We start from the raw sequence: 27,466 nt of genomic DNA on the forward strand, positions 1-27,466 counted from the left end.
TGCATAGTACCAGCCATTGGCTGCTTTATTGAGCACCAGATTTTCAGCACGAGTCACCATAGGAGGAAGGTTTCAGTCAACCGGAGTCTGGCCCGTAGGCAGAGACGCGGCATGCCGAGGTATTGGTGTGTGTAGAAACAGGCACACGGGCTTCAGGAGCAGCCGTAGCTGACTAGGCCAGTCTTCCTTGAAGGAGTCAAGGTAAGTGTCGTTGCAGCCTCACAGTGCTGGGGAGGCTCCGTCCACAGGTGAGGGCTTGGAGAGGCAGCCACGATGTCTTCAGGGATGCGGCTCTGCTTGCCACATCAGAGACACAGAAAGGTTAGCGGCCGCTAGTACCCAGGACTTCAGAGCCAGAGAGGAACCCCCTTCTGCAGAGCGGGAGACTGAGGCTTAGAGCAAGGGAATGCTTTGCCAAAGCCACATCAGAAGGAAGGAGCAGAACAGAGCTAGAACCTGGGCCCAGCTCCTCTGCCCTTGGCTTTAGGCGACCATGGAGATGACCCAGGTTGCCAAGATCTTTGGGACTGGGCTTCAGAAAGTCTCCCCCAAGACCAGCCTGAAGATGGCACTATACAGAAGGTAAGCCAGTCTAGTAGGAGGCCATCAGCCTCAGCCCTGGAACCAGGGAGGCCTCACGTATCCTGAGCACCTCCCCAGAGGGTAAGGAAGGGCTTCTTGTAGGAAATCCCACAGAGGCAGGTCAAGAGCCCAGAAGCCCAGCCAGGAACACACCTGCAGCGGCCGAAGGTGGCATCCCATAGGCTTTATAGAGCAGGTCAAGAAGCTGCTGCTTCTCATCTTCCGGGAGGAAACTGGACTTCGCCGCGTTGATGTTCTAGAAGGGCCAGCATGGCAAATAATGTGAAACCAGAGAGCATGGAAGAAAGCCTTGACAGTCTAGTGATGCGCCATCCTCTTCAATGAGCATGGCCAGTGATTAAGCTCACAGTGGGGAAGGACAGGTCCCATGTCACCTGGCAGCAAGTGCCAGAGCACAGACCATGGGTTTCAGTGCTCTTAAAGTGCCATGACATGACACAGGGATGAGAGAAGGAAGCTGGAGAAACTGGAGACCAGGCAGGATATGTGGGGCCAGGGAGATTCCCGCAGGGACAGATCTGGGCTATCAGCCCCTAAAATTAAGGGCTCAGCCTGGGATCTATGAATGGCTGGAAAAGTGCGTGCAGAATTTTATAGCCGAGCACACCGTTCTGGGAAGAGAGGTGACAGCTTTTAATGGATTCTTTGCAGGCACTCGACCCAAGCAAAGGCTGAAAAACCTGGTCCTTGATCAGTGTGCCAGCCCGAGAACTTATCCCTAGAAGGCACCTAACTCTAGGACCAGCGTGGGTTGGCCTGGTGAGGCAAACACTTCATCTCCAGAGGTCCTGGGGCCTAAGACCTGAAGGCCTCACACACTCCCAGGGCCAAGAGTCAAGGCCACCAGAGTGCACGCCCACTCACCAGTCTCTTGAACTCCTCTTCGGTGAAACCCATGCTCTGTTTGGTCATCTGGTAATCCGTTTCCAGGGTGGACTTGAAGATGAGTGGGTCGTCTGTGTTGAGTGAGTAGTTAGCCTCGTCCTGTTTGAACCTGGATGCAGGGGTGAGGGGGAGAGGGAAGAGCCGCCTGTACTCTTACGTGAACAGTGCCTGCCGCCAAGAGCCCGCAGCCCCCTACGACCTGGAAGAGCCGCTCGCCGTACAGGGGAAGGAAGTTGGGAGAACTCAGGGGACCTGTCCGACAGCACAGAACTAGCATCTCCAGACTTGAGCCCACCCAGGCGGGCCAGAGCCGGGCAAAGGCAGAAGAGGAACAGGTAGAGCGGAGGCCTAGGGAGGCCGAACAAGCAGCATGCCCCCCAGCTACGACCCTCTCCAGCCTTCGCCTTCACTGCCAATGTTCTGGGAGGGTCGTCCGCGCCCCCTTCACCCTTAATCCCACTAAGATCGACTTTTCAACCACCCGCCAGGGAAAGGGGTCCTGGCACCCCAGATCCCTGTCGCCTTACACCCGCAAGGCTTCCCCTGGCTCTTTACTCCGCTTCTGTAGAGTGTTACACTGTTGACTATTCTTAAAACCCTTTTTCTTGATTTCTCGGACCAGTCTCTTCCATCTGTCCCTTCAGTGTCACTGTCCCGGGTTCTCTCCTCAGCCCTCTGGTACCACCATCTCCTGAGGCTGTTGCTTCAACCATCGAATCTGGGCGGCTGATTCGCACACCCGCCTCCAGCCCACAGGCTGTGTGCCCATGTGCCTCCAAGAACCTCCCCGCGGACACTCTGCTGGTACCACGCACTCCCCTGTCCTGAAGCAGACCTCAGGGCCTCCTTGTAAGAAGAACATCAGAGCCCATGATCCTGCCGTTAAGCTTGGCCTGACCGTGGTCGCCCCCTGTTCTTGCCGCCTTCTCCTGTGTCAGGAAAGGGTGGTTTTGCCCTCCTGAGGCCTGATGCGGCTCCCAGGGCCCAGTCACAGAACAGCGGGAGGAAGGACCAAGGCCTCTAGTTAGATGCTAGGTTAGGAGCAGGCACCACGTGACCTGGAGAGCCGCCTCTCCCAGATGCCCAGGAGGCAGGGTCTAGAGTGTGGAAGCCCCCCTCCCCCTCAGGGCAGCAGGGTGTTCTGCCATGACTGCTCCATGAGAGGAGCAGAACTTCTGCTATTTAGGACCTGGGCTCCCTCAGTCATGTCACAGCACACTGAGCTTTGCCCTCATCTTACAGATGAGGACAGTAGCACGTGCTTCCCAAGGACTCGATGCGATTTCCTAGCAAGAGGCCCCGCCTGGGCCAGGACCCAGTCCCTCCACTTCCTTCCCATCCTCGGCTTTCCTGGTACAAAACTGAATGGGCCCCGGGGACCGGGCCTCACCGAACCACTGGGTGCTCCGTGTCCGACTTCCAGGCGCCTGTGAGGTAGCTGGACCAGGGGCACACCTGGAAGAGCAGGTGGATGGCTGGTCCACGTGTCCCCCCGCCAAGCCACGCCACCCCCCCACCCCACCTCGTAAGCCCCTCGGGCTGGAGCCACACCGGCCTCCCGGCCGCCGAGTCCCATGACTTCCATCCGGCCACCTCTGCCGGCGGGCGGCTCTGAGGCCCACGGCCCACTCCTGCCGTGCTGGCCTGGCTCCTGGCCCTCCTGGTGCCCTCCCGGTGCCCTCCCGGTGCCCTCCGGGCTTCCCGGCTGTCCTCCCACCGCCTGGCCGCCCACCTCGAAGTGCATGTTCTCCTGCAGCAGCCTGGCGTAAAGGGCCCCGTCCTCCAGCGTGTGGTAGCCGTGGCCCAGCCTCTCCGTCTTGAGCGTGTCCACAGCCTGCAGAGAAGCGGAGTGGAGCCCAGGACGGGGCATGGGGGGGGGGGGGGGGGGGGGGAAGCGGGCGGAAGGCCCCCAGGCCGGCCCCACCTCCTCACCTCTCTCACCACGTCCGCGGAGCCCACCTCCCCTGCGTGCACGGTGCGGTGAATGCCGCTCCTCACAGCCTCCTGCCGGGGTGACAGGCGGTCAGGGCCGGCCTGGGGGAGGCCCCCGCGGGCCCAGCCCCTGCCACACGCCAGCTCCCCGTTTCGGCAGGCTCAAACCAGGCCCTTCTTCAGTTAGCTGACCTGCTTCAGGACGGGGAAGCCGGGGTTTCTGTTTGTGTGATCCTAACTTAAGCCACGGCTGCCATTTACTAGACGGTGACCGTGGGTCAGTCACCGTATGAAAGGGCTCAGCCACGTTACCTCATCTCCACAAATACCCTAATACCTGTTTTACAAGAGGAGAAACAGGCCCAGAAAGTAACAGGACGGTGATCGGAAAGGAAGAAGGGAGCCAGGCTCTGAGACGGGGCAGTGAGACTCCAGAGCTCTGGCCTCAGAACCCACGCTCCAGGCCCGGGACGGAGTGCGTCGTCGTGAGGCTTTGAATGTTCGCTCCAACTCGGTCATCCCAACAGATGGTACAGCAGCCCCAAGAAGGGACAGTCTCACCCAAGGTCACACGGCAAATGACAGGCAGAAACAGGCTCTCACACAGGAGTGCTCACACTGGGTGGGAGCTTCTGCTTATACAAATTCCCAGTTTCTAGCACCCCCGAGACCCCACCACGGCGCACTGGAGGGAGCATGGAGGTGGCCTCAGCCTCCCCTGTCCACGTGACCCCCTCCCTCCTCCTGTGGCTTCCCCGGTGCCAGCCCCTCCCTGCCTCCTTCCCCGGGGCCCTACCTCGAAGGCCTTCATGTGTCCCGGGAAGAGGCTGCTTCCCTGGATGGTCTCATCTCCAGCCAGGTCCACGGCCACCACAGACTGGTGCCGGTACTTCTTACACAGCTCCACCACCTCCGGGGACCAGCCTGTGGGCAACACGCCTCTGTTGGTGGCACCGAGAAGTCCCTCTGCTCCCCGTCCCCCAGCCCAAGCCTAGCTCTTCACCGCCTCACGGTGCCACGGCCTAACCCCATTTGGCAGAGGAGGAGACAGAGGCTCCCCGCGATTTCACAGAGAAGCCCAGAACCACACTTGTACTGCTGACCTGTTCTGGCCTCTTAACTAACCAAGTCCTCACGAGGAGTTTAAAAATGACCAGTCGCGGGGCGCCTGGGTGGCTCAGTGGGTCAAAGCCTCTGCCTTCAGCTCGGGTCATGGTCCCAGGGTCCTGGGATCGAGCCCCACATCGGGCTCTCTGCTCAGCGGGGAGCCTGCTTCCTCCTCTCTCTCTGTCTGCCTCTCTGCCTACTTGTGATCTCTGTCTGTCATATAAATAAATAAAATATTTAAAAAAAAAAAATGACCAGTCGCAGGCTCTGGAGCCAGAGAGCTGTGTGTGCACGTGTGCGCCCGACGCTGTCCCGACCGAGGGGCAGCAGGCCGCCCCTCTCTCAGCCTCAGCCCCACGCCCAGCAGAGGAGGCTCAGCGACGGCAGCCCAGCCCCACAGGCTGCCACGGGGACCGCGGAAGCCCACGCAAGTCCCTCTCCACTTGCGGGCCCGTCGGCGGGCGGGAAGCCCTTGGCTCGCACTGCCCGCTGGAGCAGAGACTGAGCAGAGACCGTCACCGGCCGTGACGCAGCTGCGGTCCGAGGAGGTGGAGGGATGTGTCCAAAGTCACACCGAGGGGCTCTGCACACCATGGAAGCCGGAGCTCTAGACACCTGACCAGCGTCCCTCACGAGGGAGACCCTTGGAGGCCCTAGACAGCAGACCTGTCTGTCCACAAGTCTTGTGGCCCACACAGGACGAGCCCTGGCCCCCAGGGTCTCAAGGGAGGACTGTGGGCTCATCAGAACCTGGCTTAGATGGTTTTTTCCTATTATTCAGGTTCCTCTGGTTTTTTGCTTCCTAAATGCAGGTCACGTGGCTGGCAGGCCCAGTCTGGCCAGGGAGGAGGGTCTCTCTGCTGCCAGGAGGTCTGAGCCTGCCCACGGTAGTAGGCTCTAGTGACTGCAAGAAGCCCCGAGGTCCTGCCAATGGGCTCCACAAATACCATGGGGTGGGGGCATGTGGGGACCAGATGTGGCTCCAGTGCCAGGCTTTGGGTGGGGGGCGGGAGGGTGTGTCAGGGCAGTGGCCAGGGGCGGGGCTGAGGGGTACTCACAGGGCTGGTGCCGCATACAGCACAAGATGGACCGCACCTTCACCCCGAAGTCTCGCTCTCCCTTCTGCAGGCTCTTGCTCACCAAGGCCACCACCTCATCCGGGGTGAGGTCGCCCCTGTGTGCGGAGAGGAGCAGCGATGGGCCAGAGATAAAGGAAGGTCTGAAGGATAGCCCTGGGACAGGGACATGGCGGGGGTTTGGGGGAAGAGAAAGACGGTTCTTGGAGAAGCAGCTCCAGCCGCTGCGAACCCACGGGCTCTGGGGAAAGACCTGGCCCCCAGCCCTGGCACAACCCCCCACTTCATGCTTGCGTGGGCACTTCCAGACTGGAAGGTGTGTGGGGTGATGAGTTCAGGCACAGTCCTCCCCCACGGACGGGGGTGATGCTAAGCCTGCCAGGTCTGATTCCCACGCATCCACAGCTGTCAGAGTCCTGGCTGGAAGGGGGCGAGGAATTCGGCTGATGGCACTCAGAGCTCTCTGGGGTCCAGAGAGTGGGCAGGAATAGGCCACACTCGCGTCAGTGACAAGGTTAGAACAGGACACATAGAAGCCTCTAGACAAGGGAGTTACTATTCCTAGATTGTGGGCCTGTGTCCGGGGCAGGGAAACATAGGCAGACACTTTTACCAAAGGTCAAAAAATTTTTAAAATTAGCCCAGGTGAGGGCTAGGAACCATGTCTCTTGCAAAAGAGTTAAACCCATCTTTCTGAGGCCACAGACAGGACCAGGGAGAAAGAGTAGGTCCAGGGCTCCCACGAGTCGGGCCACCCCAGCAGGTGTCACTTACTCGGGCTGGTTCCAGGGGATTGGCTCCACTTTGGAATTAGCCAGCAGGTGCGGGCTGTAGCGTACCTCCACGTACACCACGCCCTCCTCGGCCTTCATCTCCACGAACTCATAGGCAATCCTTTGAATGGCTTCCCGGCAGCCCCTGGGAAGGGAAGAGAGGGGTTGGGGACAACCTTCCCCAAGTCTCTTGGGAGCTCCAGGAGCAACAGGGCTGTTCCCAACCCATGGCAGCTCAAACCCACTTCTGGCCCCCAGCCCCAAGTTCTGGTAGCTGTCGGAGAAGATCCTAGAAACAAGGCAGGGCCTGTCAGTTCTACCTCCAAACTACATGCCATTTCTTGTCCCCTCCACCCAGGTTCTAACCACCTCCTAAATAGATCTCCAAGTCCCTCCAACTCCGTTTTCCACACAGCAGCTAGAGCAGTCTTTTTAACATGTGAATCAAACATGCGCCCCTCCACTCTGAACCCTCATGGCTTCCACAAGGCCTGCAGACTCGGGCCCCTGTCACTCTCTCCAGACCTTCCTTCTCACTCATTCTATGACGCCACCAGAGCCGCCTTTCTGTCCCAGCTACAGTCAGGCCTGTTCCCAGGTCGGGGCCTCCATGCTCACAGATCCCCCAGCCGGCAGGGCTCTTCCCCGAGACCGTCCTACTCAGAGCGCCCATCCCTGACCACCTGGCCTCCGAAGGGCTCCTCTGCCGTTCTCTACCTGTTCCCCTGGGATTGGCCAGTGATTTACCCCCACTTGGCGTGATTCTCTCATTACTTATCGGTCAATTTCCATCTCTCCTACTAGAATGTAGACTCCATGAGACAGGGGTCTTTCCCTCAATCGTGTCATGGCTGGGACCCCTCAGGACGGAGCCCAGGATGTCATGGCCACTCAGATGTTTGCTGGCTCATGGGCGCAGGTCAGCAGGGGAGAGAAACGAGAGAACACGGGCACCACACACAAAGACAAGTAGGACTGCACCAGACACAAAAGCATACAGCAAGGGGAGCCTTCAACAGAGTGAAAAGACAACTACAGAGTGAAAGAAAATCCCTGCAGATCCAATCTGACAAGGGGCTAACGCCCAAGGAACGTCCAGCCCCCAATAGCAAAAATACCAGATCATCAGATTAAAAATGGGCAAAGGACCTGAATAAACATTTCTCAACAGGCGTACGAATGGCCAACAGCTTCGTGGAAAGGTGCATTTCCCTGGCGATTAGCATCACTGATCACCAGGGAAATGCAAATCGGAACCACGAGGACAGATCACCCCACACCTGTTAGTGTGCTACAGTCACCAAGTGTCGCTGAGGACAGACGGGAACAGGGACCCCTTGTACGTGCTGGCAGGAATGCAAATTGGTGCAGCCACCGTGGAGAACAGCGAGCAGTCTCCTCAAGAAACGTTGTAAAAAGTTACCATATGATCCCGAAGTCCTACTTCCAGATCTTTATCCAAAGGAAATGAAGTCAGTATCTCAGATATCTGTACCACATCGTTCACTGCCGTATTATCCACAACAGCCAAGACGGGGCTACAACCTAAAGGTCCGTCGACAGATGAATGGATAAAGAAAATGTCACACACACACACACACACACACACACACACACAGAACGATCATTCAGCCTCAAGGGAATTCTGCCATTTGCAGCACGGATGAACCTGGAGGACGTCACTCTAAGTGAGATCAACCAGACGCAGAAAAACAAATCCTGCGCCATCTCGCTTGCACGTGGAATCTAAAATAGCCCAACTCATAAAAGCAGAAAGTAGAACATAGTCGGGGCAGCTTGAACAGGGGAACGGGGAAGTGGGAGATGTCGGTCAAAAGGTACAAAGTTTCAGTTCTACAAGTGGAGTTTGGTTCTGGAGATGGGATGTGCAGCATGGGGATTACAGTTAACAATACTGTAGCATTCTGGGCGCCTGGGTGGCAGTCGTTAAGTTTGGATTTAAGGTCTTTAAAGAAGTAATTAAGTTAAAATGAGGCCTTTAGGGGGGCGCCTGGGTGGCTCAGTGGGTTAAAGCCACTGCCTTCGGCTCAGGTCATGATCTCAGGGTCCTGGGATCAAGCTCCACATTGGGCTCTCTGCTCAGCAGGGAGCCTGCTTCCTCCTCTCTCTCTCTGCCTGCCTTTCTGCCTACTAGTGATCTCTCTCTGTGTCAAGTAAATAAATAAAAATTAAAAAAAAATACGGTAGTATATACTTGAGATTTGCTAGGAGGGTAAATCATTAAGTGTTCTCACACACACACACATACACACACACACACATGTGCAGCCAAAGCCGACGGTAATTATCTGCAGTGATGGATATGTTAACTTGGCTGGACTGTGGTGATCGTTTCACAGCATACATGTATATCAAAACACCTTAAACACATAATTTCTACTTATCAATTCTACCCCAATAAAACTAAAATGAGAGGGGAAAGGACACAGACGGACAAATCCAGAGGGTACCCTGGGGTGGGGGAGAAACCTGGGACTCCTGAATCCTGGTTCCCACACTTACCTGTTACAGGCCTCCGGTTAGTCCCCCGACACTTACAGCAAATGTTACTGTGCGGACAAAGATGCTGAACTTCCTGAAACTCACTTAGGCCAGTGCTCCAAGTCAGAGAGACAGACCCTTTAAGTATTTTAGTTGTTGAGTGTTGGCTCTAGAAGTAAGGCACACATCAACCTGCCAGGGCCACTCTAAGTGGTACCAAGTGACCATGAGCTGGGCCTGGCTGGAAGTTTCCACCTTGAAGGGTGAATACAGAATGGTCACCCGAATGTGGGGTGTGTGTACAAAGGGCCTTAGGGAAACTGGCCATGCCCAGGAGAAGGGTCACTGGAAGCACCATGCTTTTGAGGATAAGAATGAGCAGCTGCTGTCTTCCCTGGCCTGGATCTGGGACCTCAGGCCTGCTGCAGGGGAGCCGGCCTCCCAGGAAGAGGGTGCCCAACCTCCCCCAGAGCGGTGGCACACATTCACTGCACAGTGACCAGCACTAGGGAAACAAGGTAGACAAAATCCCTGCCCTCCCGGAGCCTACAGTTAGGCATGAGAGACAGGTAAGTAAGTATAACACACAATCTACAGTAGGTGAGGTGTGAAATGGTCTATGGAGACACATAAAGCAGGGGAGGGGACTACGAGTTTCATTGGAACCATCAGGGAAGGCCTCACTGAAAAAGGAACACTTGAGCAGGCCTGAGAAGGAGGTGAGGAAGCTAGCCACAGGGCATCTACAGGGAAGAGCATTCCAGGCAGAGGGAACAGCATGCACAGAGGACCCGAGGTTGGGAATGTGTTTGTTGCCCCAGGTGCCACAGGAGGCCCACGCTGTGGGAGAGAAGTGAGCAGAAGGATAAGGGCAGAAGATAAGGGCTCTCATCAGACACCTGTCTGATGGTGGATGGTGGCAAGGGCACGGTATGGACATCAGTCTTACGGGCAGAGCCCCAAAGGCCAAGCATCTCAGAAGGAGATGATGCCAAACAGCCTGGTCATCTTGGGCCTTCAAGGAGCTGGGCATCTTCTGTCTTGTGGCCAGAGAGACAGAAGCTGCCTTGGAGGTGACATGGGAGAGGTGCCTCAGCCCGTACAGAAGCCCCAGCCGTGTGTATGTTCTGGGGAGGGGGTGTCCGGGGAGATAGGACCGGTGTCTCCAGGGAGGTGTGTGCGTGTGCGTGTGCGTGTGTGTCTCTGCTTACCAGGGCCAGGGATGGGGACAGGCGGTGTTTTCCAGGCTGACTCCAAAAGCTTCTAGCAAGCAGCCTTGACACACATCTTCCTTCCACAGAACTCCTCCTACCTGTCCTGCCACTTATCCAGCCAAGGGCCTCCATCTGCCTCGCAGACCTTCACCAGTCATCCAACAACCCCTACTTGGCATATGCTCCAAACCTTCCCTCCGGTCTAGCCCTCCGGACTACATTACACCTTCTCTATCCCAAAGCCTGGGCCATGCTTCCTCCTCCAGGCAGCCTTCCCTAACTGCTCCCTGTCCATTTGCCTCGTCCCCTTCCTGAGCTCTGGCAGCAGACGGCAGAGGCCTGCCTCGTGTCAGGAAGCTCAAGGTGGCCTCCAGGTGGGATCTGGGCCTCACCCCTTCCAGCTGTGTGGTCCTGGGCAAGCGGCTACCCTCCCCTGAGCATTAGTTTCCTCCTCTGCAAACGAGGAGTGTGTCCACCTGGTGGGACCATCGACAACTATGAAAACTACAGTTCTGAGTGCTGTACGCATAGTCTTCCAGACCTAAGATGGAAGGAACAAAAGGGACTAGAAAAACAGCTGTGTCTGGCTGTCCATAAAGGTAGCAATCGTCTTCATGGCAAGGGGGAGCTTGGTGAGGAAAGTTCTATGTCCATTCTAAACTCCAGCCCCAGGAGGTAGACAGGATCACAAGCCCCATGGTCTGGATGAGGGAACAGAGGCCCAGAGAGGGTAAATTTGCCCATGGTCACTGTTATTTCGTGAAAGATTCAGGTACTAGGATGCCAGTTTTTGACCTCATACTCTCACTTTCCTGTAGAAGTTGAAGAACTTTCTAGATATTATGCCCACTTTCCAGAAGGGAAAATCAAGGCCTGGAGAGAGTCACACAAGTACACACAAGGATAAGCTGCAGAACTGGGGCTTCCGAGCACTTTCTCCCACCCCGCAGTGGGAGGCGCGGGCAGCAGGTGGCAGGCATAGCCAGGGCAGGGCGGGGCTGGGGGGCTGACTCACGCGATGGCGGGCATGTAGTAGTTAAACTTGGCCAGGAAGCCCGGGAGGCTGAGCGGCTTGTCCATGCCGATGATGTCCCGCAGCTCCTCTGCTGTCTCCGCGGGGAGGGCAATCCCCCTCTTCCTGGGAACAAAACAGTGAGGACAGTGGGCTGCAAACTCCTCCCGGGGACCAGAGCAGGAAAGCTGGGGACCTCTTCCTCCAACTCCTCCCATTGAACAGATAGGAAAACAGAGGCCTGGGGCATATAGAACTCAGGCTGGAATCCTTCCAGCACCCCTCCCCCCACCAAGTCCCCAAGGTCATGACCAGCCAGGGAATCTCAAGGGGGACACGGGGGGTTGAAGTCTGTACGCATACATGTACATGCGCATGCTCACATGCACACATGCACGCCCCTGGTGCCTGGGAACCGGGCAGCTGCTAGGGCAAGACCACAGTTTCCTCCTCAGCCCCGGAGTGGGTAGAGCCAGCTGGTCCCCAGCCAGGTCAGAGGTTATCAGGGCCATAACTGCAGCACCACAATGCCCGGGGCAGGGGCCGGACTTCCCACCTCCACCCTCCATCCGGCTGGCCTGCGCATGGGAGAGGCCTGCCCAGCCAGTGAGCTGGGAGAGGGTCCAGCGGAGACTCCCAGGAATGGGTGCACTGGCCCCCTCCCTCCGAGCATCTCCCCTCTCCGCCTACAGACCCCAGCATGGGGCCTGCCCACAGCCGCCCCCTCCGCCCAGGGCCTCCTCCTCCCTGCCAGGGTCAGCCAGGGTGAGCCAGGCCTGCCTCCCCTACCACAGCTCTCAGGTCACCCCGGCCTCAGTTTTCCCACTTTGAAGACAAACAGGCAAAGAACACCAGACATCCAAGAAATGCTTCCGCCACGAAGGGACAAGGCAGGAGACAGGAGGAAATGCCGAGGAAACAACACAGGGAACAGAAGAAAACTTAAAACCCTTACAGCGGAGCATCTCCGGGACCGGAGAAGAGCTTCCTCCCTGGAAACAAGACACCCCTCTCAGTAAGGGGACCCTGAGAGGAAGAGAGAGCTTCTGCAAATCTAAATGAATATGGGCCGGTCATCAGGATGTAATAAAATGAATGGAAAATACAGTGGAGAAACTCCTCCAGCAAGTAGAACAAAAGAAGATTTAAAAAAAAAAAAAAAGAGGAGCAAACAATTATGGAAATGAGGTGATTAAATCTGGTTCAAGCATCGCATTATCCGCAAAGCAAGAACAGAGGATGGGGGGGGGGTTGCCAGGGACACTGGGGGACCTCGGTCCCTAAAATACTATGATGCTTCCTGACATAAATGCATGTCCCCCGAGCCCCTGACACAGGCGCTCCTCCCCTGCTGGGGGTCCCAATCCTTAGGAGTGCCCCCGCAGCGTGCAGTCAGCCCCCTTCCCCACAACACGTGCTTGGTCCTCTGGACACGCTATGTGTGAGGCCCCTAGAGTCTTCCTCCAGCTCCCTCGACCCCCGCTTCCTGGTGGGGCCCTTCCTCCTGACGGTTCTTACAGACCCTCCCTTTTACACACCTGCCCACACAAGCTCCTCCCCTTTCATGGTTTTCAGCCAGAAGTCTCTACTTCCATATACCACCACTTGAGGGCTTACGATGTCCTGGGCACTGAACAGATAGCAGTGACCAAGACAGCCCCAGGTGTCTGACACCCTCCTCCATCTCATCCCACCTCCCCCTCCCTGCCCTATGCTCCATGTTTCCAAATATAGCTCCACCATCCCCCCACCCCCGGGGCTCCTCTGCCTTGCCCACCAGCCAGTCACATCTCACTTATTTTACTCCCTGAAGGCCCATTGTGCCTACCCTCTCCAGCCTCTCTCCTCATCAGCCACCAAGAGATCTTTGACCACACAGAGTGGTCTGGGAAGGCTGGTTAGAGGAGGGGACATTTAAGCGGAATTAGAAGGAACAGAAGGGGCTCCAGGCCTAAGCTGGGAGGGGAGGCAAAGGCAGGGCAGCTGGAGTTCAGAGTGGGGTCAGTGGTAGGTGAAGAGCCAGAGGGCAGGCAGAGCCTAGTGGAAGCTTCGTAGAAGTTCGGGCCTGATCCCCAAAGCACGGGGAAACCACTGAAGGATTTCAAGCAGGGGAGCGGCATGAAGAGATTTAAGAGCTCCTTCCGATTGCCGTGTGGGTATCAGATCTGAGAGCTACTGCAGCAGTCCTAGCAGGAAAAAAATAGCATGAGACACTCTTTGGGATCTTATACGGGACTGGGCCTCCAGAAGCTGCTCAGGCCAAGCTGTAATGCTCTGGTCTGGGGCCCAAAGTTGAGGCAAAAAGGAGTTAATCCTAGGGCCCTGGGTCCTCCTGCCACCCACAGCCACTTGGCAGCAGAGGCTCCCTTGGGGATGACCAAGTTTGGTCATCAGATGCTCCTTATACTCCCAGTTAGCCATGCCTCAGCCAGTGCTCTTCCTGCCATGGTGGGGATGTGCCTACTGGGAGCCCGGCCACAGAGAGCCCAACGAGAAGGAAGAGCCAGGCTATGGAGTTCCAAGTCCATCCCCCTGCTGTATGAGCCAAATCACCCAGGGGCAGAGCCATCCCATCCAGGGACCTCCGCATCCTTTTCAGTAACACAGATAGCTACGGTACAGAGAAGAAGACAGGAAGTAGTTTATGTGCCCAGGGTCACACAGCAAACCCCAAAGCCTGATGGACTGGTTCTGAATCCCAGCTGGGTTCCTTAAAGGCTGCGTGACCTTGGGAGAGTTACTCAACCTCTCTGTGTTTACCAAGTCTGGCAGGGTTGAGGAACCTCCAGTGCGGATTAAGGAGAGGTCAGAGAGGCAGCTCGGGCTTTGCTGGTCTTCAAAGGCTGTGAATGGACCTTGGCTTTGACTCAGAGTCAGCTGGGAGTGTGGGAGTTAGAGCTGGCGAGAGACTGGTCAGACGAGGTTTTAAGACAGGTATTCTGACTCTAGTACTGCAGAGACAGGAATAGGGGAGGCCAGAGTGGCCGCCTGGACACCAGCCAGGAAGCCATTGCCCAGGTGAGGGATGCTGGTGGCTCAGGCCAGGCTGGTCAAGGGAGGAAAGCGGGGCCAGATTCAGAATGTGCTGTGGCAAAAGAGCAGACAGGCTCACGAAGGAGACGGAGAGAGAGGTAGAAGCCCCGGAGAGGACAGAATCACAGGAGCTAAGGGAAGAAGGAGGTAAGAACATAGTCAGCGGAGGCCCACATCACAGAGGCAGAAGACCGGCCACTGGATTTGGCCAGAGGGAGAGAAGGGCTTCCTTCTTTCTCTCAGCCCACCACCACCGGGAAGTCCTCCAGAGTGTTTACGGGCTTCCATAGCCAAGACTGACCAACTCCCAGACCCCCTGCCTGCTTGGATTCCAGCTGCTTGGATTCCAGCTGGTACCCATAACACCCTGCCCCATGGGCCCACCGAGGCACCTGGACTGCTCCCGAGATGCCAAGCTGTGGGGGAAAACAGAAGATCCGACCAGCCTGCCCATGGGGGCGGTTCCTCTCCCTCCTCCCTGCCCTGGACTCCGGCCTTCTTGCTCCACTAGTAAGTGCTCTCTGACCCCTTAATGAGAACTCAGTAGGCAGTCCTAACCTGGTGCTTGATAACCCACCCAACAGCCTCCTCTGGGGCAATGGCTGGCACCTGGCATGGGCAAAGGACGGGCAGAGATAAGCCAAGCAGCTTCACCCCACTTAGCCAGAGCCCTAGCTTATCGTTAAGACTATCAATAAGTGCCCGGAGCGAAGTGGTTTCGGGGCACTGCTTCATCGAAGCCTCTCGCTGGCAGGAGTAATGGTCAGGGGCGTGGACTCGGGCTCACACCCGTGCTCCCTAGGTACATCCCCTTACCCATCACAGTTCCGTGTCCTCCTCTATAAAATGGGGCCACAACAGTACCACCCCGCAAGTTGTGGTGAGGATTCAGCACATCAGCACCAATGCAGCGCCTCGGGGAGCACAGTAAATGCTGACAAATGACGTAGGGGAGTCAAGAATTAAATCAGTAGGGGAAAAAAATAAATCAGTAGCGACTTCCTAGGGCGGAGGGAGGGGTCTGTGAAAGTAGCAGAAGGTGGAGAAAAGTGTTCTTGGCAGAACTCTGCCTCAGGGAGCTGGAAGAGATGCTCCGGGGAACTGGGGACAGGCGCCCAGCCTCACCAGGTCTCTGGAGCAGCGTTGTCTGGAAACTCGGGGGACCGGGGCGTATGGAGCTGCGTGTCCCCATCTGGGTCTGGAGCAGAAGTGCTCCGGGCAATGAGAGAGGCAGACTCCTTCCAGCTCCAAATGAAGGGATTGTCCAGCAAACAGATGGGGGCACAGTCTGTGGAGGGAGGAGTGGGGAGCAGCAGGTCCCCCCTCTTCTAGGTCAGTTCTGTTCCTGTTCCTCCCCCTCAAGCTAGAGGCCAAGGTCACAGTGAGGAAACAGTGTGCCCATATTTAAATTCAGACCCTCTGACCTCTAAAATCCCTGCTGTTAAACAGTGGACCCAAGAGAGGGTCCACCATGAGCCCTTGAAGTGGGGAGGAAGCGGCAGGCACCCCTCCCTGGGGGCCCCAGTGACCCTCCTGCTCATGCGACCCGAGGCAGGAGGCACAGCCTTACTTAAAAGGTGAAAATGGGCCCCAGAGGAGGGGCTGCCTGTCCACATTCCCCAGTAGGCGACTGCCCTGGTGACACAGGGAAAGCCTTGGACAGGAGAGGGCCCTGGGTCAATTCTAGACTCTACTGTTTATTGTCGCCTTGACCTCCAGCAACTGTCTTTGCTTTTCTGAGCCCCTGGCTCTCCTCAGTGAGATGCGGATAACAGCACTGTCCTTCTCTGCGGAGGGATTAAACTTGCTGACTCAAGGAGGGCACTCAGCCTGGCAGCCGGGCACTAGCAGATGCTCAACAAATGGTCCCGGCGTCCCGTGGGGGCCATCACCTCTGCCACAGCCTCTCTGCAGAGTCCCAACACAGTGACTGCTTCAGCCCTGGGAACTGCCTCCTCTCGTGTGTGTGTGTGTTTGTGGGGGTATGTGTGTGTACATGCACGCACTCAAGCACCTGCAGATAAGGTAGGGTAAGCTCCTCCTGGCCCCTTGGCATCAGCAGGACAAGAGTCAGAATCAGGGAAAGCAGAAGCCTTGGGCTGTGGGTCTCTGGCTCAGAGCTGAGGGGCCGCCATTTCTCCACAGACCACCTTCTTCCGGCCAGGGGGCCAGCTTCATTCCATGGGGATACAGGAAGGAATGCCAACCCTGGAATTTTCCAGAGGCCTCTAGGTTGAGCCATGGAGCACCCCACCACCACCACCCAACGTCCCCAGATGCTGGGGAGGAAGGTCTCTTCCCTGTGGACTTACCTGCCGTAGTATAAGATGGTTTCAGGCTTGATGGCTCCGTCCAGATGGACGTGCAGTTCCACCTGTAAGGGGGCAGGGGGAGGACAAAGGGGGGGCGAGAACAAACACCCATGAATGCCAGCAGGACTGCAATAACCACGAGTCCCCCTGACTGGGGGGGACTTGCCACAGACGCTCCACTAAGCTCTGAATACACAGCATTTTGTTTCCTCCTCATCTGTTGGGCGGGGGGGGGGGGGGGGGGGGGGGGGGTGGTTAACAGTCATCTCTAGCTCTTTCACGCTTAAGACCACAGAGGCTCAACCACAGTTGAGTCTCAGGAAGGTTAAGTAACTTGACCGAGTTCACACCACAAGCCACTGAGGCAGGAACCCCACACAGTTCCTCTGTTCTTCACCACGGCTGGTAAATGGCAGAACCAGAACCCCTAGCCCAAGCCCAAGGCCAGTGCCCTTACACCCAAGGCCAGCCCAAGGCCAGCCATGGAGCCCCAGCCACCGTGCCGGCAGAGTCTGCTCTCCGCCCACTAAGCAAAAACCAACTCTAACAAAAAGTGTTGAGTACAGACTTCCTGGGCCTGTGGCTACCCCACAGCGGGTTTCAAACACCCAGACTCTGTTTTCCAAAGTTGGTGTTACATAAGCCCGGTTATCAGGAATCAACAGGCACAACACAGGATCTTTCCGTACTCCAGAAAGGGTCCTGGATACTCGGCCATCTTGGTGATCGTTCCCTACGTGCGTAGGGCCCTGCAAACACTGCTCGGTGCATAACGCCAGGAGGTTAAGGACACGGGCTTTGGAGACAGCCCATCTCCGGACTCCCAGCTCCGCCCCTTGGCCTGCTGTGTGATCTCAGCCAGGACACTTGATCTCTCAGACCCTCTGCTTCCTCAACTGCAAAACAACAGGGTATTTCTGCCTCCCTGTCCGCGAACGAACAACCTTAAGGATTAAAGATAACAATAACAACACACCACATAGGTAGACAAGGGTGGTTTATAAGTCCGCCTCTCAGCCAGGCCATCTCCCAGGAGCTGGGAACCACAACAGGGTCTGGGAGACACGGGGAAGGGGACTTTCCCTGGACCAGGGGGAGACCTAGAAAATCCACTGACATCTGCCAGGTTGGGGTCTTCCCTAGAATTTGGGGACCTGGAGGAGAAAGTCACTGCCCTGGCAAGGGAGGAAACTACAGGCCCGCTGAGGCTGGCAGGCGCAGAGCTGCTTAACCTGCCTCCGAGTAGGAGGTCCCAGTAACCAGACCTCTCCGGACATCACCCAGCCTGCAAAGGACCCAGCAACACTCCCCGCCAGGCGCAGAAGCAAGGGAGCTGTTGGATTCCCTGACAAAACAAGTTCAATGCCCACTTAGCTAAATGTTCATTATGTTCTCAAAAAACATTCAGCATTGGGAACAGTGAAGCTTCCAGCCCAGGGAACTGCCAAGTAGTTGTGGGACCTTGGACAGGGGCCCTCTTCTCTCTGAGCCTGCAGGGTTTGTTGTTCTAAACCCACACACACAGCACACCACCCCTACTGAGGATCTGGCCAGAGAGGGAGGATACTCTAGGCTTACATCTGGAATCCTGGCTCCTCCACTCACTCCCTGGTGGCCTGGAGAAAGTGACTTCACTTTTGGTGCCTCGGCATCCTTATGGATCCAATGGGGAGGAGACAATGCCTTCCTCCTAGGGCTTTGTGAGGCTTGACCACGTTCACGCGTGTAGTGTGTGAGCCCAGCACTTAGCACACAGCAAATGCTAAAACGGCATCCGTGAAGAGGCCAGAATTCACCAAACTGCCAAGTGCTAGGGATGGAGAGCAAAGCTCAAGGCATGGAGTCCCACTTCTGTGATGCTTATGGTCCTGCCAGGGAAGAGGCAGTACATAAACGTGACAGATGTACAGTCACAAGCCTACAAAAGGGCTAACAAACAAAAGACCTCACCCAGCTCAAGGGCCAACAATGGCTTCCCAGAGAAAACAGAGCTTGAGCCAAGATCCAAAATATGAAGAGGAGCCAACCAGGCAAAGGCAGGCCAAGGAGGAAGGCAGGAAGAGCATTCCAGGCAGAAGCAACAGCACGTGCAAAGGCCATGTGGTAGCGAGCCTGTGGATGGGGAGGAACTGAAACCCGGCTCTGAGAAGGGAGGGATCATGAGTCTGGACAGGCTGCGGGGTCACTGAGGCCACAAGGAGTCATTTTAGCTGAAAGCACAGAGAAGCCACGACAGGGTTTAAAGCCAGCTAGAGGGCGAGGCGGGCTCAGAGCAAAACAGCAGGAGGCTACTGCGGTCCAGTTTATGAGAGAGGATAGTGCTCTGGACCAGGGTGACAAGACAGATATGGAAAAGCAGGGGGGTGGGGTACAGAAAGAGGGGTCAAGGAGGAAGCCCCAGGTCAGGCCTGAGTGGGGTGGGTAGAGATTCCCATGCTCTGGACACTACCCAGGAAGAAGCCCAAGTGCTAAGGGGGAAGGAAGGACAGGGGTGCGGGGAGAGGGACACGGTCAGTTTGATCTTAGGGATGTTTGGCTGGGACGCCTTTGAGCCCTCCAATGTAAAAGGACAGAGCCAACGCATGGGAAGTTCTAGCACGGTCGGACACCAGGCTGGCAATACAAGTACGAATATGGACAGCTGCAGCCAAGCCCTTGAACAGGCTCACTGGGGAGAGTGGGTCAAGGAAGGGGTGGGGGAGGAAGCCTCCAGAAGCACCAGCACCCAGTGGCTCTGCAGGAGAGGGGGAGCCCAGAGAGGAGCCGCCAGATGGGCAGGAGGGAAACCAGGAGGAGGGTGTGTACAGGCAAGGGGCTATCTGATCGCAAGGGGTGGTGGCAATGCACTGGGTCAGTGAGACGGTAGCCCCCCAAACAGGTCTACTTCCAAATCCCCAGAACCTGTATTACTCCCGTGGTGGAAAAAAAGAGAAAGAGAGAGAGAGAGAGAAGTAGTTTAAGGACTTGAGGAGTTTATCCTGGGTTATCTGGATAGTGCAATTACCCACCTCCTTATGAGGGAGGCAGAGTTTTGAGCGAGAAACTCCTAGAAGAGGCAGCAGCAACCTGAGCTTGGAGGCAGACAGGAGCTGTGTGGTCACCAGCCAAGGATGGCCCAGAGCCACCTGAAGCCGGAGGAGGCAACAAACAGATCTCTCAGAGGGCGTGAGACCCTACCAACGACACCTTGATTTGGACTTCTGACCTCTAGAATGGGGAGATTACATTGTTCTAAGCTACCGGGTGTGCATGTGGTAATTCGTTACAGCAGCTACATAAAAGGAATATGGTCAGGTCCTGCCAGAGGTCAAGCAAGAGAACAGACACACGTCCCTGGGGCCAAGGCCACAGGGCACTGGGCCCAGAGGAGAGGTGCTTAGCCCTGGCTAACCATGAGGAACACCTGGGAAGCTTTGGAAAGTCGCCTACACCTGGGCCCACCCTGGTCCGCAATGTCACAGTCCTTCGGCCTGGGCCTGAGCATGGAGTTGTTGCTAGTTTTCAACACGCAAAGCCAAGGCTGAGAACTACTCTCCTATAGGGAGTGCTCCAGAGGCCAGAGGGGGCAAATCCATGCTGGAATGGAGTAAGAAATAAGTAGAGGTAATAAAATGGAGAAAGTGCAGATTCTCCTTCTCAGAATTTCACCCCTGGAGGGGAAGAAAGGGCCAGAGACAGGACTAGAGGCAGATGGGGGTGAAGAGAATGGCTTCTCTGGGCGGTGGGAGTGACTGGGGCAGGTTGCAAGGCCATGGGCGAAGAGGGGTTACAGGAGATGATGACAGAGAAGGGACAAATCAGGAGGTGCTGGGAGGAGGAGCGGACAGGGTTAAAGGAGGGAGGACAGAGAAGGGCCCGGGCAGAGGAACTTGGGTCAGGAAGCAGGGAGGGAACTGGCTTGATATGGAGAATGAGGTTCATGGGGCGATAGGTCGCCACAGAAAGTCAGCGGGTGTTGGGCAGGGAGTGGTCACAGGTCACAGTTAAGGGGACCCACTGAAGGGTTTTGGATCAGGAGGCACCGTGTACAAGCTCTTTCTGGCTGCCTTACCCTAAGTAGGGGAGAGGGAAGCCAGAACAGAAAACAGGGCTGCTCAGTAGTGAGGACAAGAGATAAGCGCCCTCGGGGAGTACCTGCCCCCAGCTCCAGATGCAGAAGGTGCTCCCCAGTGCAGCAGAGCAGGGGAAGTGGGGCTCGGAGAGCCAGCCGGGAAGCAGGAAGTGAGAGCACCCCCGGAGACAGCGAGAGGAAAGCCTGCTGCCCCATCATGCCCCACCATGCCCTACAGGTCCCCCCAACTCCTGGGGCTTCCTGGGAAGCTGTCCAGACATGTTTCAGGGGAGAAGCAGAGGCAACAACCACCCTTAGGTAGCTCAACCTCAGGCAAGCCTCCCATGGAACTTTCTGGAAAATAGCCACTACCCATGAAGACGTCTGTCTGTACCCCCCAGGTGACAATGGGGTGTAAGCTCAGAGATGGGTGGGGACCCTGCTCGGCTGTCCCCATTCAGGGAAAAAGAACAGCCGTGTCCTCTGATTATTGATGGTTGGACCATGTGCTGGACCACATACAGACATGAACTGATTCCATCCTCACGACAGTGAAGGCAGAACTTGACGACCATTCTGCAGAGGGGGAAGCTGAACTCAAAGAAGGGATCCAGGAGCACAAAGGCCGGCAGGGACCGAGTCAGCATTTGAACCCAAGTCTGAGTCCCAGCGCTCTTACTACACTTTGCCTGCAGGCCTAGCCTCAGAGAGGCTGTCAGGAACCATTCAGCAGTACCAGAAGCTACTTCTAGTTACCAGGTCCTTTACCTCAATTAATCTTGACCCCCGAGGCAAGGTGCATGTTAGCCCTGGGCTGCCGACTGGGGGTTGGGGGAGTGGGCATGGGGATGGTAAACTCGTAGGAACTTGGCCGCCTGCCCTGTGCTGCCCAGGCTGATTGCCACAGAGCTGGCTTAGAACCCCAATCGCTCTACCTCTAAGCCCAAGTCCTGCCCAGGGGCCACACCCCTGCCCTGTGCCCAGCCTCATGACGTCTCTGGGGGTGGGGTGGGGGGAGTCTCACCCCTACTCCCCTGCACTTGCTCTCCAGCAGGCTGACTTGGCAAGCACCTCACAGAGCTGCAGGAAATCCCAGAGAGGAGTAGGAAACATTCCCAGTGACCAAATATTTCCTACGCCCCACTAGGTGCTGGGCACACTGGGGAGGGGGTGGGCGAACACATTAAGTCTTACTCTCAGGAGAGGTCAGCCAGCCAGTCAGCCAAGGCCCGAGGAGGTACAATTCACACACCCGAGGTGTCAGGGCAGATCCAGGGCAAGGCCACAGGTCATGAACTCTCTGGGCCAGACACTTGGAGATGGAATTCCCACTCCTAACTGGGAGGCTGTGTGTCTTCAAGGCACGCGCGAGCAAACTACTTCTTCCCAGGCTCCCCCAACCAACCATCTGGTTCTGTGTTTTCCAAAACGCTGACTTTTTGTATTCACTTACCATAGCTGTCTCCCTAGGAGTTTCCTCAAAGTGGGATCATTATGCTGCGTCTTTGGGGTTTCGAACCATGCCCAGCACAGCCAAAAGCGCTTAGTACACATCAAATGACCAAGAGCTGTCTTAGGTCAGCAGTGCGGTGTCCTCTCCCCAGGGTAAGGAAAGGACTGACCAGCGCCCCTGGGCCTGGAAGAGAAGCCTCCAGAACCCAGAACCCAGATGAGCCGCAGGAGCCCTCCCTCCCCTACCAGCCAGCCAGCCTCTCTTTCCTTAGCCGGGCTCTTGGCAGTGAGCTGCGGGGTGCCAGGGGTCAGTGCCCACCATGGCCTCTCAGCAGAGAGGTAAAGCCAGGAGACAGAGCTGCCCTGGGTTGAGATATGACACGTTGTTTTGGTCACACTTCCTATAGGAGGTCCTCTCCTCAGCCCCATCTGAGCTCCCACAGCTCGCCCAGCGTTGGTGCCTCCTGCCGTCATGGGGCCTGACTGAGCTCTTGGTTGCTGTGGGAGCCTCCCCCAGAGGTGTCAGAGCAGGGAGGGCGGGTCCTCAGCCAGGGCCACATCTTACGGAGTAACAGCCTAGGAACCCCCAACACAGCTATTCCCCAGCTATCCGGACGGACGGAGGCACAGAGAAATTAAGGAATGAGCCTCAGGCCAGACTAATAAGTACCAACAGCCGGAAGCTGTTTGAGTCAAAACCAGAGTTTGTAAACCCACAATCCACTCCCTTCATCCTGCTATCAGTGCTGAGTCAATGCTGGGAAAAGTCTAAAGGGGGCGGAGAACAGTGACAGGCGTAATGAAGGGCAGCGGCCAGCACCGGTGTGCCCCACCCCTTCCCGGCCTGGAGACCAACTGGATTCCCATTGTAAAGATGGGAAAACTCGTGATCTGCCCCCGTGGTCACAAGGACCCCAAGGCTTGTGTTTCCCCTCACCTTGCTCCTCTGGGACCCCAGAACCCTAAGGGGTGAGAATGAGCCTGCCCCCAAACCTCTGAGTACATATAAGCTTGAACCTCACTGTGGCCTCCTGGCTTACTCTTTTCCCCAGTCCAAAGCCAGTCACAGTGCTCCCTTCCCTGCCCCAGGGGGGCAACCCCAAGGATCACTGGATAGGGAGACACATTCCTCCAAGCTCACAGGGCCCCTCGCCATCCAAGCCAGGCCAACCCCAAGGTCGGATGCAGAATCAGGAGTGTGGTCCGCCTCCCCTACCTCACTGTGTGACCATGGGTCCCCTCTCTGGTCCTCACTTCCTCTGTCAAACAAAAGGCTTCCTTGAAACCCGGTCTCATTCATTCCCTTCCCTCCAAAGTGCCCTGTGAGTTATAATGGGTAAGGCAAGCTCCTTGAGGGGCTTTTTAAAAATAGGTGGCTCTGGGTATCTGGGTGGCTCAGTTGGTTAAGCGTCTGCCTTCGGCTCAGGTCATGATCCCAGGGTCCTGGGATCAAGCCCCACATCAGGTTTCCTCCTGGGCGGGGAGTCTGTTTCTCCCTCGACACCTCCCCCTAACTCATGCTCCCTAGCTCTGAAATAAATAAAATCTTTAAACAGTAAGTAAAAAATAAATAAAAACAGCTGGTTCTTTGCTAACCAAAAAGCAACAGAAGGCCAAAGCCATGCTAACGGTGGGCTTTTCGGTGGCTTTTGCGGCAGGAAGTCAAGAGTAGGAAACACTGTGGGGGTAGGAGGCTTCCCAGAGGGCCCCAGTTGGTGGGGGAGGGGGGCGAACTACAACCCCAGGGGAAGGAACAGCACCCTTAAGGGCCTGCTGCCTGCCAGCCAGGGGCTTCACATGTGCCACTCAGCACAATGTCCCCAGGAACCCATGACCTTGATTTAAAAAAAATTTTTTAAGACTTTATTTATTTGAGAGAGGTAGAGAGAGAGCACAAGTAGGCAGAGCAGCAGGCCAAGGGAGTGGGAGAAGCAGGCTCCCCACTGAGCAGGGAGCCCGATTCGAGGCCTGATCCCAGGACCCTGAGATCATGACCTGAGCTGAAGGCAGATGCTTAACCTACTGAGCTACCCAGGCGCCCCACGGCCTTGTATTTAATCAACCCATTTTTACAGCGAAGAAAGTGGAGTTTCAGAGAAATGTCCACCTGAGCTCTGTGGCTGCCAAACAGAGAGGCGGGGACCTACCCCCCAGTCTATCTGAGGCCCAAGGTGACTCTGAGTCCACCCCTCGCCCCAAAGGGAGTGGACAGTATTGATTTCGGTTTTAGGTAGAAATGGGTTCAAGTGTAGCTCTGCTTTTCCGGCTGTGTGACTTTGGAAAGTGCCTTCCCCTGTCTGAGCCATTTCCTCCTATAGAAGGGAAGAGGAGTCATCTTAGAATGACACCGCAAGCATTAAATGAGTATATGCAAATCAGTTAGAACAGTGCCTGGTACGGAGCAAACATTCAAAAAAGGGGAAAGAAAAAATGATGTGGGCAGGGTGCCTGGCTGGCTCAGTCAGTAGAGCATGCGACTCTTAATCTCAGTTGTGAGTTTAAGCCCCAAGCTGGGCATAGAGCCTACTTAAATTTACGTGAGAGACTTAGCCCCAGTTCTCTGCGTCAGGGAGGGACAGCGTAGAGACTGTGCTTTTCCAGCCTGGGCCAGCTCACTTGCTGCTCTACAGCTTTGAGATGCTCATTTTGTGTGACCTTGGACAAGTCACTTTGCTTCTCAGTGTCCTGGTCTATTAAAGGGGCAGGAAGAGATCTACCTTGTCCAGCTGTCCGGAGGACGGGGATGTAAATGACAGAAGGTGCCTGGTAGCCACGGTGATTACAGAAACAGGCAAGTGATCAGCACTGTCCTCCATGACAAAGAACTCCTGAACACCACGGGCTTTCCAGCCTTGCCTCATGTAGAAATAGAATGATAAGGGCCAACCCTCCACCTCCTGGGTACCTCCTCCAATGCCCAACAGGTGCTCAGAAAGCATCTCTTAGAATAACACAGTCAAACCAGGGAGGCAGCCACGTAGGGTCTTGCTACTCCAAGTGTGGTCTGTGGTCCAGCACTGTCAGCATTGCCCATGAGCCTGTTAGAAGGGAACATCTCCAGACCAACCCCAAACCTCCCAATTCAGTATCTGAATGTTAAAAAGGTAGTCAGGTGACTTGAGTACCCATTGAAGTTTACAAAGCACAGCCTTGCTCTGCCTTAAAGCTGGCCGGGTCCTGGGCCTCACCTAGTAGTAGGCATGAGAAGCCAAACAGCCCAGCAGAGGCTCCTGTCCCAGAGGCCCCCACGAGGGGCACCAGCACCTCCATTCCAAGGGCTTCTGCAAAGGCAGAAAGCTGGAAAGCTGGCTCTGGGATGTTTGAAGCCAGCTCGCCTGGGCTCAGCCCCAGTTTGGCTGTTTCCCCACTGTGTGATCTGAGCCGTCATTAATCTCGCTGTGCCTCTATTCATCTGTATAATGGGATCATAACAACCTCACAGGGTCCTTGCTAGAATCAAATAAATTAATGAAAGTAACGAGTTCAGAACAGTACCCAGCACAGCAGAATAACAATTTAATGAGCTCCAGCTACTAATACTAGTTCTCATTAGGATCTGCCCCACCCACGGGAAGGCAGGGAGCTGGCTCTGGTCGCAGTGGCTGAGACACGCTCGTTTTTGCTTCTCCTGCCAGCTCAGGCACGTTTCCTCCTTGCATTGTAAAACTGAATCACATCTCCTCTACACAGTGGAGAACACTCACCTTCCCTCTCAAGCATCCCTTGGTGTCCCTCTGGACACCTCCCGACCAAGCGGGGGGGGGGGGGGGGGCATTTCCCAGGTGTGGAAACTGAGGCCCAGAGAGGGGAAATAACCTGCCAGCCTGAAGCAGGTAGGATTGGGTGAGACCCAAAAATGGTAAAATAGCCCCTCCCTCGATGGGCTGTGACAAGTGTTGCAAGGGCAGACTGGGTGCATATAGTAAGTTCTATAGAAGCACTGCCTCTCACTAATCCCCGAATTCCAATTTCACTTCCGGTCAAGGGACTTTGTCTACGGTCTCAGGATTCACATCAGGGGAACCACCTTCCCAAGGGCAGGGGGAATCCAAAAGCATTTTTTAAAAAGGAGAAAAATAACCAACAAAACTTCACAAGGAAAGAAGCTCCAGTGATGGGACATCCAGACAAAGCATAGAGGCACGGGGTGGGGTCTGGCAGGAGGGCTCCCCAGCACCGGTAGCTGAGCCTATGGTGGGGGCAGCAGCCGTGGGGGCTGGGCCATACCTCCTCCAGGGCTGCCCACCCAACCCCACACCCCCGCACTCCGATACACACATGCGATTCTCACCAACGCTTGTGATACCTGCCATCATCACACACCTCTTTTTCGGAGCGGTAAGTTGAGTCTGATTACAACTCACTCCTTCTCGTGACCCCCCACAGCAGTCTCAAATACTGCTAGCTGACTCACTCTGCTGGACAGACCCCTGGACCCCTCCCCTCCTCCGTAGACTGAATCTCAGTGCTCTAAAGCCGGCCAAGTGGGCCCAAGACCCTCCCTGACGCAGCCGCTCCCAAGAGGCCACAGCTGGTGGGAGGAGGGACCACGGAGTTATCCCTTGAGGCCAGTGGCTGTGGCCTGGCCCCGAATGAACCTAAGGTCCACTCAGCCCCTAGCGGGGAGAGAGGGGCGTCCTGATCCTCTCCCTCTGCTCTTCGGCGCGTTCCTCCTGACCGGCACACCCACAGACCTGAGCTCCTTGGCTCACAGAACCATCACAGTGCTGAGCTGTAAAGCTGTTTCCACAACACTTGAGGTGCCTATGGATGTAGACACTGGGCCCCATTTTACAGCCGAGATCCAAAAAGTCAAGCCCCCTGCCTAGTCTCCCACAGCTACCCAGCGCTGGCGGGGGTCCCAGGCCCATTTGACAGGTAGTGAAACTGAGACTCCGAGAGGCCAAATCAGGGGCAGAAGCAGAACACGGAAGCCAGTCGGTGGCGCCTTGGGGTTCGGGACCCTCTCTGCTTCATTGTTTCTCATTAAACTGCCCGGCAGCAGCGAGGGCCTGAGCTGAAGCGAGGAAGCGCCTGCAGGGGCCCCGGTTCGCTCCCGGGCTGTGGACGCCCCTAAGCCCTCCAGCCAGACCAGAAGCCAGACCCCCCCGGACCCCGAGTCCCGTCCGAGCTCACTTTGGGCTTGTCGAAGGTGGGCGTCTGGGTCATGGTGCCAAGAGTGCGCCCCTGCGCGCCTCCCTCCGCCGGTCGGTGCTCACTCCAGGGACCTGCCGCGACGGCTGCGCGCCACGCTCCTCTTAAGTGGGCCCGGCCCCGCCCCCGCCCCGCCCCGCAGGGTTCCGCCCCCTCCCCCGAAGCCCCCGCCCCGCCCGGGCCCCGCCCCTCCCCGAACCCCGCCTCGCGGACCAGGGATGTGCATTTCCTGGAAATCCTGGCCTGGCTTGGGATAAGTCCGAGTTGCCGGGACCCAGGCCCACCCGAAATCGCCTGCTCCGGGACGCCGGGCTGGATCCACCTGTGGGCTCAGGCTCCAGCCGCCTGGTCCGCTCTGCC

General features: G+C 56.5%; 1 protein-coding gene across 1 annotated transcript; it reads right to left on the reverse strand.

Annotated features, from left to right (window-relative positions):
- On the reverse strand, positions 1 to 27,213 carry ADA (adenosine deaminase). Its single transcript, XM_059407063.1, has 12 exons — positions 27,089 to 27,213; positions 16,450 to 16,511; positions 11,108 to 11,230; positions 6,378 to 6,521; positions 5,586 to 5,701; positions 4,217 to 4,344; positions 3,421 to 3,492; positions 3,221 to 3,322; positions 2,879 to 2,943; positions 1,468 to 1,597; positions 736 to 838; positions 1 to 293 (listed from the first exon to the last, which is right to left on the reverse strand). The coding sequence occupies exons 1-12, from the start codon at positions 27,119 to 27,121 to the stop codon at positions 280 to 282; spliced, it is 1,092 nt and encodes a 363-aa protein (XP_059263046.1). The 5' UTR covers positions 27,122 to 27,213; the 3' UTR covers positions 1 to 279.
- Positions 27,214 to 27,466: the final 253 nt, after the last annotated feature.

Source organism: Mustela nigripes, chromosome 7 (assembly GCF_022355385.1).
Source record: "Mustela nigripes isolate SB6536 chromosome 7, MUSNIG.SB6536, whole genome shotgun sequence".
In the NCBI taxonomy this organism is placed as follows: Eukaryota; Metazoa; Chordata; class Mammalia; order Carnivora; family Mustelidae; genus Mustela; species Mustela nigripes.

Excerpts from the sequence above, each read along its gene's own strand:
- ADA (XM_059407063.1), bottom strand. The coding sequence starts at position 27,121 with ATGACCCAGACGCCCACCTTCGACAAGCCCAAA. Across the intron at positions 11,231-16,449 it reads ACCATCTTATACTACGGCAG|GAAGAGGGGGATTGCCCTCC; the intron begins GTAAGTCCACAG and ends TTTTGTTCCCAG. Across the intron at positions 4,345-5,585 it reads CTGTATGCGGCACCAGCCCT|GCTGGTCCCCGGAGGTGGTG; the intron begins GTGAGTACCCCT and ends TGTTGCCCACAG.